Source organism: Dama dama, chromosome 20 (assembly GCF_033118175.1).
Source record: "Dama dama isolate Ldn47 chromosome 20, ASM3311817v1, whole genome shotgun sequence".
NCBI classification, from domain to species: Eukaryota; Metazoa; Chordata; class Mammalia; order Artiodactyla; family Cervidae; genus Dama; species Dama dama.
In genome coordinates this window covers 94410464-94422543 of record NC_083700.1, presented here as the reverse complement: position 1 = coordinate 94422543, position 12080 = coordinate 94410464, and the positions used below count along the sequence as shown (strand labels likewise).

Here is a 12080-nt window from a genome sequence, read left to right as displayed (position 1 = left end):
CACTTTCACTTCACTTTCAATCCCATGGCAGGGGTCCTGGGCAGGGCTTCCTACCCAGTACTGCCCTCAGCTTCTCCATGAAGCTTCCCTAGGCACATCACTTCTCCCTGCCACATACCCAATCTGCCTCCCCCGGTCTACTTTTTCCTTTTTTCAAGGCACTTATCACCTTCTACATTCTCTTACTTACTAAGTTTACTGTTAATCTTCCTACCCATCTCATTCCACTCCCACTAGAGTTTAAGTTTTTCCGTGTTTGTCTTCACTGATATGTCTCAGGCATTTAGACTAGTGACTGACACTTAGTCGATATTCAGATATTTGTGAAATGACTAGGTGATTCCATAATTACTCATGGGGGAGCTTCTGGATACAGATGTTGGTGAGGTTAGAATATAGAATCTCTCTCCCAATTAGCTAAAGAAATGGAAACATGACCAGATCCTTGGGTACCAGATCACATATAGCCAAAAGAGTGCATTCTGGGATGGTGGAAAGGGTTTGGAGCCACAGCTGAGATGTGACTTCCTGGTTGGATCCAATCAGCACTACATCTTAGAGTGCTGGGCAAAGACTAGATACTCAACATGTTTCAGATGAATGAGGCGAGAGATGTACTGACAGACAAATCATTTCCTCATGGCCATTCTCATATTTACGGTATAAACTCAACTGTTACATCTCAGATGTCTTCCCTGATTACATGTAGGTAGAAGAGCCCTAGTTATGAGAATAATCCAGCTCAGAGTAGGTAATCAGTGAGGAAAAGTGGGGTCTTTAGTGGAGGACCACATGGTTCTTTTCTTTTCATTGACCTAAACATTATTATTGATAACTTGGTGCAGATACAAAAGATCATATTTACATACTATAAAACTGGGAGGAAGAATAAAGCATAAAATGAAATTCCTTAAGAATCTCAAACACGCCAACATATGTATTGACAATTCACATAGGAAGAAGTTGATAAGTACTTTTGTATAGGAAGCGAATTTCCCAAACTTCTTTAAAAATTCCAAGCAGTGGTGAAGTTATGAGAAATTGGCGCATGCACGTCCACCTTGCTTGAGACGTGGCTTAATCTTTCAGAGAGCAATACAACAAACGTAGATATAACAACAACATAGAAAAGACTGTGAAAAGGTTCTTGCCCTTTAACCTAATTAGCTCACTCCTGAAAATTTAAGAAACAGACAACTATAAATGATCACGACAGCATCATCTCTAATAGTAATAAACGAGAGACAACAAAATGTACAGTGAAGAGATAAGGAGGTAATTGTAGCCCAGTGGCTGGAAGGGTATTAAAATGGTAGCTACACACACCAGGCAGCAGAAGGGGAAATGTCTGCCATATGATGTTAAATGAACAAGGCAGGATCCTGGGAGGCTGGCTGCCTGCCATGAGCAAAGAGGTACTTCCTTGGACAGACAGGAGGGGCGCCTAGCAGTGAACGTGCAGTTGGACTAGGTTTTGGGGATTACGGCTGCATTTTCTTTTTTGGCTTTGGCTTTCCTTAAATTTTGTTTTGTATTTTAAACACAAATGGAAAAGAAGATCTCAACCAGCTGGAATGTTGGGCCAAAACCAATAAGATGAAATGGAACTGGGATACATGCAAGATCCTGTATTTCATTTCAGAAATATATTTAAGAACACATGATTGAGGTGAGGAGGGTATACATAGCTGCTAAGCTGAAGAAGGGAAGAAAAAAAAAGGAACAAAAAGAACCACATTTACTGCAGCCCAGAACGGGGAGGTGAGGACTGTAGGTTTGGCATGGTATTGTTACTGACTACCAGGATTGTTACTGAAATAACTGAACAACAGATAAGGCGACTGGGGCTATCACTAAAGATGCTAATTCAAGGTTAGGACACACTAATAGAGACATGCCATTGAGGAGCCAGAAATGACAACTGGCTCCCAGTTGGTACTGGTCAGACCCTTTCCAGAGCATCTAGTCCTGAATCTCAGGTTTAGTGGCACATCTGTAAGAGAGCAATCAGGATGGATCGAATTCTTAGGATTAGGGAACTAAGAGATACTCTGCCTAGGTGCATTACTCACATTTTCTTATATAGCTCTACCTACAACCCTGTGAGACAGGTATCATGGAACAAGGTCTTGTCTAACTCAATGAAACTATGAGCCATGTTGTGTGGGGCCACCCAAGACAGGCGGGTCATGGTGGAGAGTTCTGGCAAAATGTGGTGCACTGGGAAGGGAATGGCAAACCACTTCAGTATTCTTGCCTTGAAAATCCCATGTACAGTATAAAAAGGCAAACAGATAGGACACTGAAAGAGGAACTCCCCAGGTTGGTAGGGGCCCAAAATGCTATTGGAGATCAGTGAAGAAATAACTCTAGAAAGAATAAAGAGATGAAGCCAAAGCAAAAACAACACCCAGTTGTGGATGTGACTGGTTGTGGAAGTAAAGCCCAATGCTGTAAAGAACAATATTGCATAAGAATCCGGAATGTTACGTCCATGAATCAAGGCAAATTGGAAGTGGTCAAACAGGAGATGGCAAGAGTGAACTTCGACATTTTAGGAATCAGTGAACTAAAATGGACTAGAATGGTTGAATTTAACTCAGATGACCATTATATCTACTACTGTGGGCAAGAATCCCTTAGAAGAAATGGAGTAGCCATCACAGTCAACAAAAGAGTCCGAAATGCAGTACTTGGATGCAATCTCAAAAACGACAGAATGATCTTCGTTCGTTTCCAAGGCAAACCATTCATTATCATTCAATATCACAGTAATCTGAGTCTATGCTCTGACCAAAAATGCTGAAGAAGCTGAAGTTGAATGGTTCTGTGAAGACCTACAAGAACTTCTAGAACTAACACCCCCAAAAGATGTCCTTTTCATTATAGGGGACTGGAATGCAAAAGTAGGAAGTGAAGAAATACCTGGAGTAACACGCAAATTTGGTCTTGGAGTACAGAATGAAGTAGGGCAAAGACTAACAGAGTTTTCCCAAGAGAACGCACTGGTCATAGCAAACACCCTCTTCCAACAACACAAGAGAAGACTCTACATATGGACATCACCAGATGGTCAATACTGATATCAGATTGATTATATTCTTTGCAATCAAAGATGGAGAAGCTGTATACAGTCAGCAAAAACAAGACCAGGAGCTGAATGTGGCTCAGACTGTGAACTCCTTATTGCCAAATTCAGACTTAAATTGAGGAAAGTAGGGAAAATCACTAGACCATCCAGGTATGACCTAAATCAAATAATTACGATTATACAGTGGAAGTGAGAAGTAGATTCAAGAGATTAAATCTGATAGACAGAGTGCCTGAAGAACTATGGATGGAGGTTTGTGACATTGTACAGGAGGCAGGGATCGGGACCGTCCCCAGGAAAAAGAAATGCAAAAAGACAAAATGGCTGTTTGAGGAGGCCTTACAAATAGCTGAGAAAAGAAGAGAAGCAAAAGGCAAAGGAGAAAAGGAAATATATACCCATTTGAATGCAGAGTTCCAAAGAATAGTAAGGAGACATAAGAAAGCCTTCCTCAGTGATCAATGCAAAGAAGTCAAGGAAAACAATAGAATGGGAGAGACTGGAGATCTCTTCAAGAAAACCAGATACCAAGGGAACATTTCATGCAAAGATGGACTCAATAAAGGACAGAAACGGTATGGACCTAACAGAAGCAGAAGATATTAAGAAGAGGTGGCAAGAATACACAGAACTATACAAAAAAGATCTTCATGACCCAGATAACCACGATGGTGAGACCATTCACCTAGAGCCAGACATCCTGGAATGTGAAGTCAAGTCGGCCTTAGGACGCATCACGACGAACAAAGCTAGTGGAGGTGATGGAATTCCAGTTGAACTATTTCAAATCCTAAAAGGTGATGCTGTGAAAGTGCTGCACTCAATATGTCAGCAAATTTGTCCTCAGCAGTGGCCACAGGACTTGAAAAGGTCAGTTTTCATTCCAATCCCAAAGAAAGGCAATCCCAAAGAATGCTCATACTACTGCGCAGCTGCACTCATCTCACACGCTAGCAAAGTAATGCCCAAAATTCTCCAAGCCAGACTTCAACAGTATGTGAACTGTGAACTTCCAGATGTTCAAACTGGATTTAGAAAAGGCAGAGGAATCAAAGGTCAAATTTCCAATATCCACTGGATCATTGAAAAAGAAAGAGTTCCAGAAAAAATATCTACTTCTGCTTTATTGACTATGCCAAGGCGTTTGACTGTGTGGATCACAACAAACTGTGGAAAATTCTTCAAGAGATGGAAATGCCAGACCACCTGACCTGCCTCTTGAGAAATCTGCATGCAGGTCAGGAAGCAACAGAACTGGTCATTGAACAACAGACTGGTTCCAAATTGGAAAAGGCATACGTCAAGGCTGTATATTGTCACCCTGTTTATTTAACTTATATGCAGAGTATATCATACAAAATGTTGGGCTGGATGAAGCACAAGCTGGAATCAAGATTGCTGGGAGAAATATCAATAACCTCAGATAGGCAGATAACACCACCCTTATGGCAGAAAGCGAAGAAGAACTAAAGAGCCTCTTGATGAAAGTGAAAGAGGAGAGGGAAAATTTGGCTTAAAGCTCAACATTCAGAAAACTAAGATCATGGCATCTGGTCCCATCACTTCATGGCAGATAGATGGGAAAAAAATGGAAACAGTGACAGACCTTATTTTTTTGGGCTCCAAAATCACTGCAGATGGTGATTGCAGCCATGAAATTAAAAGACGCTTGCCCCTTGGAAGAAAATCTATGACCAATCTAGACAGCATATTAAAAAGCAGAGACATTACTTTGCCATCTAGTCAAAGCTATGGTTTTTCAGTAGTCATGTGTGGATGTGAGAGTTGGACTATAAAGAAAGCTGAGTGCTGAAGAATTGATGCTTTGGAGCTGTGGTGTTGGAGAAGACTCTTGAGAGTCCCTTGGACTGCAAGGAGATCCAACCAGTTCATCCTGAAGGAAATCAGTACTGAATATTCATTGGAAGGACTGATGGTGAAACTAAAACTCCAACACTTTGGCCACCTGATTTGAAGAACTGACACATTGGAAAAGACTCTGATCTGGGATAGAGTGAAGACAGGAGGATAGGGGGATGACAGAGGATGAGGCATTTGGCTGGTGCCATGGACTCAATGGACGTGAGCTTGAGTAAACTCTGGGAGTTGGTGATGGACAGGGAGGCCTGGCGTGCTGCAGTCCATGGAATCGCAGAGTCAGACATGACTCAGTGACTGAACTGACTGAACTGAGGAAGGTATCATAGTCTCATTTTTAATATGAGAAAACTAAAGCTAAGGGAGATTGAGAACTTTTTCAATGTCACATACTCATAAGTAACAGTCAAGATCTTAACACAGGGCTATCTAAATCCAGAGTGTTCGCTATTTTTTTTTTTTTTAAATTCTTTGATTTCTGGGCATCACTTTTATTTTGACAATGATTACCATGCCTGCATTTTTTTTCTGGTATTCTTCTTCTTTTTTAAAAAATCTTTTGGCTACACTTCACAGCATGTGGGATCTTAGTTCCCTGACCAGGGATTGAACCCACATCTTCTGCATTGGCAGCACAGAGTCTTAACCACCGGACTGCCAGAGAAATCCCCAGAGTCATCACTATTTCCCGTGCAACCTTCCCTAGGTGGGAAATGGCAGAACGGAATTGGAGCTATTTATTAGCCCACGAAGAAATAAGATTGCCTCCATCAACTCTGCAGAGGGTTATGAGCAGAAGCATTCTGTGTGACTTCAGAGGAGAGAATTTGAGTGGCCTCAGAAGTTTCAGTCAAGTAGATTTTTAGCTAAACAGAAAAACTTCTTAGTGAAGGCAATAATTGGATGGACTCTTTGGTAGGAAGATGAATTCTCCATGCCTGGAGGAATTCCAGCACAGTCTGGAAAGGCATTTGCTTTCAGTAAAGAGGAGATCTGGATGGAGGACCTTGATGTTCACTTTTGACCCTTAGGTTCCATGAGCCTATGAAGCTGCTTGGCAGAAACTGATTCATCCCTTCAATAGAAGTGATGAAAAGATCTGTTGATATGTCTATTTGCAGATATAAAAGTAAAAATATGCCCAAGGTAAACAAACACATTGATCCATAGAAAACTATATACACAAAATGAAATGAATTCTGCTGGAAATTCTTACAAGTTAAGCTTTCAGTTTGTATAAACAAGAAACCAAATTCTGGAGAGATGTGCAGACTCTCAAATAACCAAAGGAATTAGAATGAGGTACCAATTTTCACTGTCAGGTTGGCAAAATAATTTAAAACATGGTCATGCCCATTATATGTATCAAGAATGATAGAACTTGCTATTCCTTTTGACCCAGGTAAAATGAACCTAAGAAAATGACAGAAAATATAAAGGGGAAATCTAGGCAAACAAAAATCTTCATAGATGTTTTATTTATAAACAACCTAAAAATTCAAGGAAGGGGAATGGGCTGGCTAGTGGCAGGGTGGAGGCTGAGGTGGGCGAATAAAGCTGGAAGGTGGACTGTGAGCCTAGTTGCCCAGCACAGGAAAAAGCCCATGAGTACTGAGCACTGTGGGATGAGATCAGGATGTCTGGAGGGCCAAAGGCAGGTTTGAAAGCCAAGGTCACCATGTAAGAGGTCAGAGCAGGTCACAGATAGGATAGGCACACACACAGGTGAGGACTGAAGGGGTGTGAGGAGAGGAAAACCAACATTAACACTGGTGGCCATTCATCCACTCTTGTTGGGGTACCTTAATTACATCCTCAGTGCTCTTAACAACCCCCAAACTAGATACTACTTTCTATAGTTTACAGATGAAGCCAGTGTTCAGAAAGCTGCAGGAACTCGCCTCAAATGAGGTACCAGGTGTTAGAGTTGGGACCTGACCTCAGATGCATTGAACTTCTAAACTCAAGCGCATTCCACCACTGCACTGGGCCCAAGGATGCAGAGAGGCCTTCTGTGGACTGGCAGCTCTGTGGGTTGGCCCCACAGCTGGCCAGGTGGTTTACCCAGCTGTAGCTTGTCCATTCACTGGGTGGATGTCCAAACTGATGCCTATACATTTCATGGAGCAGCAGGGAAATATGTTAAACAGAAAGGGAAGGATATAAACTTGATCATATGCTACGACCACAGGTATGTAAAATACACATTTATGCTCTTGAATGAAGGACTAGAAGAAATGCATCACAATGCTTGCATCTGTGCAATTTGGAATGTTTCCCCTATTTTCCCAAAGATTTCTATAAAGTGGTTTTCATTTTTTCATAGTTTCCGAAAAAAGTCAGAATTTAGAAATGCATCTAAGAAACCCATGGGCACAGAACAGTCATTAATACTGTTATTTACCTCATCTAGAAAGTAAAAATAAGCCACGACTTTCTGTTTGGTCTGGCAACAGAGGCCCTGTGGCTGGGGCTTCTGAAGACAGGGCCCAAACCTCATCAATTCAGGCTCTGCCAACTCAGGATTGACTGTTCTGTCCTCCACGCTCACTGGCCTGTCACAGGAAGCAAAAAGAAGACTCCAAGTGCAAAAGCAAGGGGAAATCATTGACGCCTACACTGAAAGTCACCTTCTGCATCATGTCCACAGCATTTGGTGAGCATGCAAGCGTAACTTTGGACAAAGTTTGTGGGCAGATCCTCAGCTATTTAAGAGGAAATTTATTCTCAGTTTCATATATTGCCAGGCACTTTAGAAGGCACATGTCTTTTTACTTAGGAAATATTCTTGCTCCTTTGTTAAAGTAGGACTTCTAATGAGTCTACTAGACTGGTGTTATTCAAAACTGGCCTGGTGTGTGGTGTGCATGTTCAGTCATATCCAACTCTTTGCGACCCCCTGGACTGTAGCCAGCTAGGCTCCTCTGTCCATGGGATTTTCCAAGCAAGAATACTGGAGTGAGTTGCCATTTCCTACCCAGGGAATGTTCCCAACCCAGGGATAGAACCCGTATCTCCTGCATTGGCAGGTGGATTCTTTACCACGGAGCCACTGGGGCAGATATTGGCAGTAGTGTTAAAATACATGTTTCCAGTTCTATCCCAGATCTACTGAATCCAGCTTTCTAAACCAAAGCCCAGGAATCTGTATTTTAAGTTCCTCAGCAAATTCTTAAGACTGGCCAAGTTTGGGAAACTCCCTGCTACACGAATTGAACTTGAGCTTTGTGTATGTACTTGAATGTAATGAAACTGTAGATCCTCATGAATGGCACTATCATTCCCATCTCTACAAATGGCTTGAATTAATGAGACCAATTTCCTTTGATTGGTTACTGATGTTGGGACTCTCCTAAACATGCTCTGAGATTACATGGCTAGATTCTCAGCCCAGATCATAATATTCCACTCAGCTTTCAGTGGAAGTAAAAGGGCAGATTTTGCCCAGATCTGGATTCTGACTCAGCTCCACTGCTGACAAGTCTGAGACCCTGGCCAAAAAGTTATTTAACCTTTTCTGAGCCCATTTCCTCTTTTGTATGAATATAAGAACAGTGGCCTTGCCCTCATATGAGTCACAGTGCATCAGGTATACAATAGGTGCTCAAAAAGTCTCAGTCTAACTAGGGTATAAAAACACCTGCCCCACTCATCCAGATTCCTCATCAGAAACAGCCCTTAAGTCCTTTCTTGTCACATCCATGTCTGATTTTATTCTGCCTTACAAGCTAAGGATCAATAACATCTGCATGGCTCTTTGAGACTCATTTACCAGATATTAGCCTGCTCCTTTTCCAGATAGTACCCAGATTACTTTCCACAACAGTGCTGAGTTAGGAATTGTTACCTCCACTTTAGAATAAATGAGCTCCAGAGGGGTCAAGTGACCTTCTGAAAAGTGGTAAAGTCACGATGTGAACTCAGACCCCACAGTCCTTCACAATCCTGTTCTGTCCCTGATGTATAAGCTGTACATTACCTAAAGCACTTCCACGTCACAGCATTTTAAACATGTATTTCCATGACTCTCGCCACACTCTCAATCTAAAAGTACCTTTAAGCAGGTATCATATCATGTTAGTCTGTGTAGGGAAATGCATGGAGCCTCTCAGTGTTTGTCATGCTGAGGGAGGAAAGGGGATAAACTCAAATATGATGTATGCTTTTCCCCAGCCTCTCACGCATTCCACACTGCTAATGCCCAAGCTGCCCCCACTGTTTAAATGAACACATCTTAATAACAAGAATTTATTGATTTCTACTAAGTGTCACAAACTCTGCTTACGTAATCAATTAATTTATACTAAACACTTAGAAAAGTCCTGGCACATATTAAGTATCTGTTATTGTTGTTGTCATTATTTAATTATCCACATAGCCTGCATGGTATGCATTATTTTCCTCATTGTACTGGCAAGGACTTTGAGTAATTAAGTGCATGGTCCAAGATCACATTGCTAGTCTGTGGAGAGCTGGGAAAACACCATACATGGAAATTCACACTTATACAACCTATTAGCAAGCATATAATATTTCATATCAGAGATAATTATTTTATGTACTAAAATAAAACTCCTCATAAAGGTAGCCACATCCACTATTCACCCTAATGACCCTGAGCTTTTGCTTATAGACCACCAATGATCTAATGGTTTAGTGGATAAAGCATTAGAGAAACCAGATGCCAAGTTTTCCAACCAATGCTTAAAAGTCAATAACCAGAAATGACTGCCAATATTTATTGAGCAGTACACACATACACACACACACATATGTGTGCATGTGTATATATATGTGTGTGTGCACATGTGTATCGCTCAGTTGTGTCCAACTCTTTGCAACCCCATGGACTATATACATTCCACAAAACTCTCCAGGCCCAAATAGTGGAGTGGGTAGCCGTTCACTTCTCCAGGGGATCCTCCCAACCCAGGGATCGAACCCAGGTCTCCCACATTGCAGGCGGATTCTTTACCTGCTGAGCCACCAGGGAAGGCCGATGCTGACTTCAGAGGCACAGGCATTACAGAAAGGAAGTGTAAATCAACAGGAAGATCAAATGTGGTTTGATTGATTGCGCACCAGGCACTTTAGAGACGCAGGTACTGAATGAGATACAAATTATGCAACTTGAAAGATCACTTGAGATACAAGATAGGATAAATAAATCGACACCAGGTGATGTTGCCTCCAACTTCCTGAAGGTAACCCTGAACCACATCTAACATTACCATCCCCTCACACTCTTCTACAGATTGACTCAAATTATCAGGGAAGTTGAGTCTCAGATCACATTGATGGAGAGGTGACTGGACCTAGATCTGTCCCCTGAGGTAAGAGAAAGTAATCTGCTTCAAGATAGCCCTTCAGATCTGCAGACAGCAGTTACATCCGTTATGAATTTTCTTTCCTTCAGCCTGAATGTTCTGCCCCTCAAAGGACGCTGGTCACATCCACTGTACACTTAATATCCATCCTTAAATAAATGAGGATAAAGATTGTCTACAGCAAAGAATTAATGAAGCTTTATTATAGAACAAAATAGAGGAACAAAGATAGAAGTCCTTGAATGGTAAAAATATCAGCTCAAATTCTTGGCCGAGTGATAGGCAACTCAGAGTCACTTCATCCCCTTCCGAAAGGACAGGATTTTCACCATCCCCAGAACAACTCTGGTGCCAGGTTGCTGCCTGAATCTCAGCAAATCCATCTGCCGTCTTTGGAGTGAGAAGTCCAAGTTCTGAACAGGCCGGCTGACCCCAGAACCCTCCTGGCTCCTGGCCCGCACACCACCATGCATGGTGGAGTCTGATCTGGACAACACCATCGCCCGCAAATCACACGCCAAGCAAGGAAAACGAGAAGGCTTTATGAAAAATCCAAAGTTTATTGCAAATTGTATTTTGCTTCCCTTCGTTCTTCATTTTTACAGGATTTATTGATATCCATGATTTTTTCACAGATGTACTTGTTGACTTTGGAGAGTCTCTGTGCAATTTCAGTTTCATCCACAGTTTCTTGTGCTATTCTGTCGTACAAACACTCTAGACAGGGAAAAGAAACAAGAAGGCCAAGGATTAATGGTGCATTCAAGTACATATCTTTACGGGAGAGAAAGGAAAATGTGCCTCCTGACATACTTCCAAAGTGCCAATTCACATAGCTGGCATGGTTGCCTTTTAAAATTTTCAACACAAAATGTACTGAGAAAAGAGATCTACACTGTAAATTTACACTTTAAAAATAAAGATACAATGCCCATGTGACCACTCCCTGCTTAATGGGGTCCCTCTGAAGCTCCAAGACACTCCTCCCCCATCCTACCCTCTCCTCGTCCTCACCGGAGGTAACTGCTCTCCTGAATTTCTTTTTCTTTTGATGTTAACACATATGCACACATCTTTATGCAGATGGTGATTGCAGCCATGAAATTAAAAGACACTTGCTCCCTGGAAGAGAAGCTATGACAAACTTAGACAGCATATTAAAAAGCAGAGACATTACTTTGCCGACCAAGGTCCGTCTAGTCAAAGCTATGGTTTCTCCAGTAGTCATGTGTGGATGTGAGAGTTGGACTATAAAGAAAGCTGAACACAGAAGAATTGATGCTTTTGAACTGTAGTGTTGGAGAAGACTCTTGAGAGTCCCTTGAACTGCAAGGAGATCAAACAAGTCCATCCTAAAGGAAATCAGTCCTGAATATTCATTGGAAGGACTAATGCTGAAGCTGAAACTCCAACACTTTGGCCACCTGATGCGAAGAACTGACTCATTGAAAAAAACCCTGCTGCTGAGAAAGATTGAAGTCAGGAGGAGAAGGGGACAACAGAGGATGAGATGTTTGGACGGCATCACCAACTTGATGGACATGAGTCTGAGCAAGCTCTGGGAGTTGGTGATGGACAGGGAAGCCTAGCGTGCTGCAGTCCATGGGGTCGAAAAGAGTTGGACACGACTGAGTGACTGAACTGACTGACTGACACATCTTTAAATAACACATTGTCTACTCTTCCCCTGTTTTGAACTTTTTACAAGTGTCTCCCTACTCTGTATATCCATCTGACTTTCTTTCTTTTCACTCAATGTTGAGAGTTACCCATGCTGAAGTGTA

The 12080-nt window shown here is 41.9% G+C and overlaps 2 protein-coding genes across 5 annotated transcripts in view; both read right to left on the bottom strand.

Annotated features, from left to right (window-relative positions):
• The window catches only part of AGBL4 (AGBL carboxypeptidase 4), a 1414426-nt gene that overhangs the window by 194660 nt on the left and 1207686 nt on the right, over positions 1 to 12080 (bottom strand). The gene's annotated exons all lie outside the window — the stretch shown is intronic.
• Positions 10837 to 12080, bottom strand: part of BEND5 (BEN domain containing 5) — a 48404-nt gene continuing 47160 nt past the window's right edge. For all 4 annotated transcript variants that reach the window (XM_061121935.1, XM_061121938.1, XM_061121936.1 and 1 more), the window contains exon 6: positions 10837 to 11013. In XM_061121935.1, the coding sequence (XP_060977918.1) occupies positions 10856 to 11013 (158 nt within the window). In that variant the 3' untranslated portion in view covers positions 10837 to 10855. The remainder of the gene's footprint in view (positions 11014 to 12080) is intronic.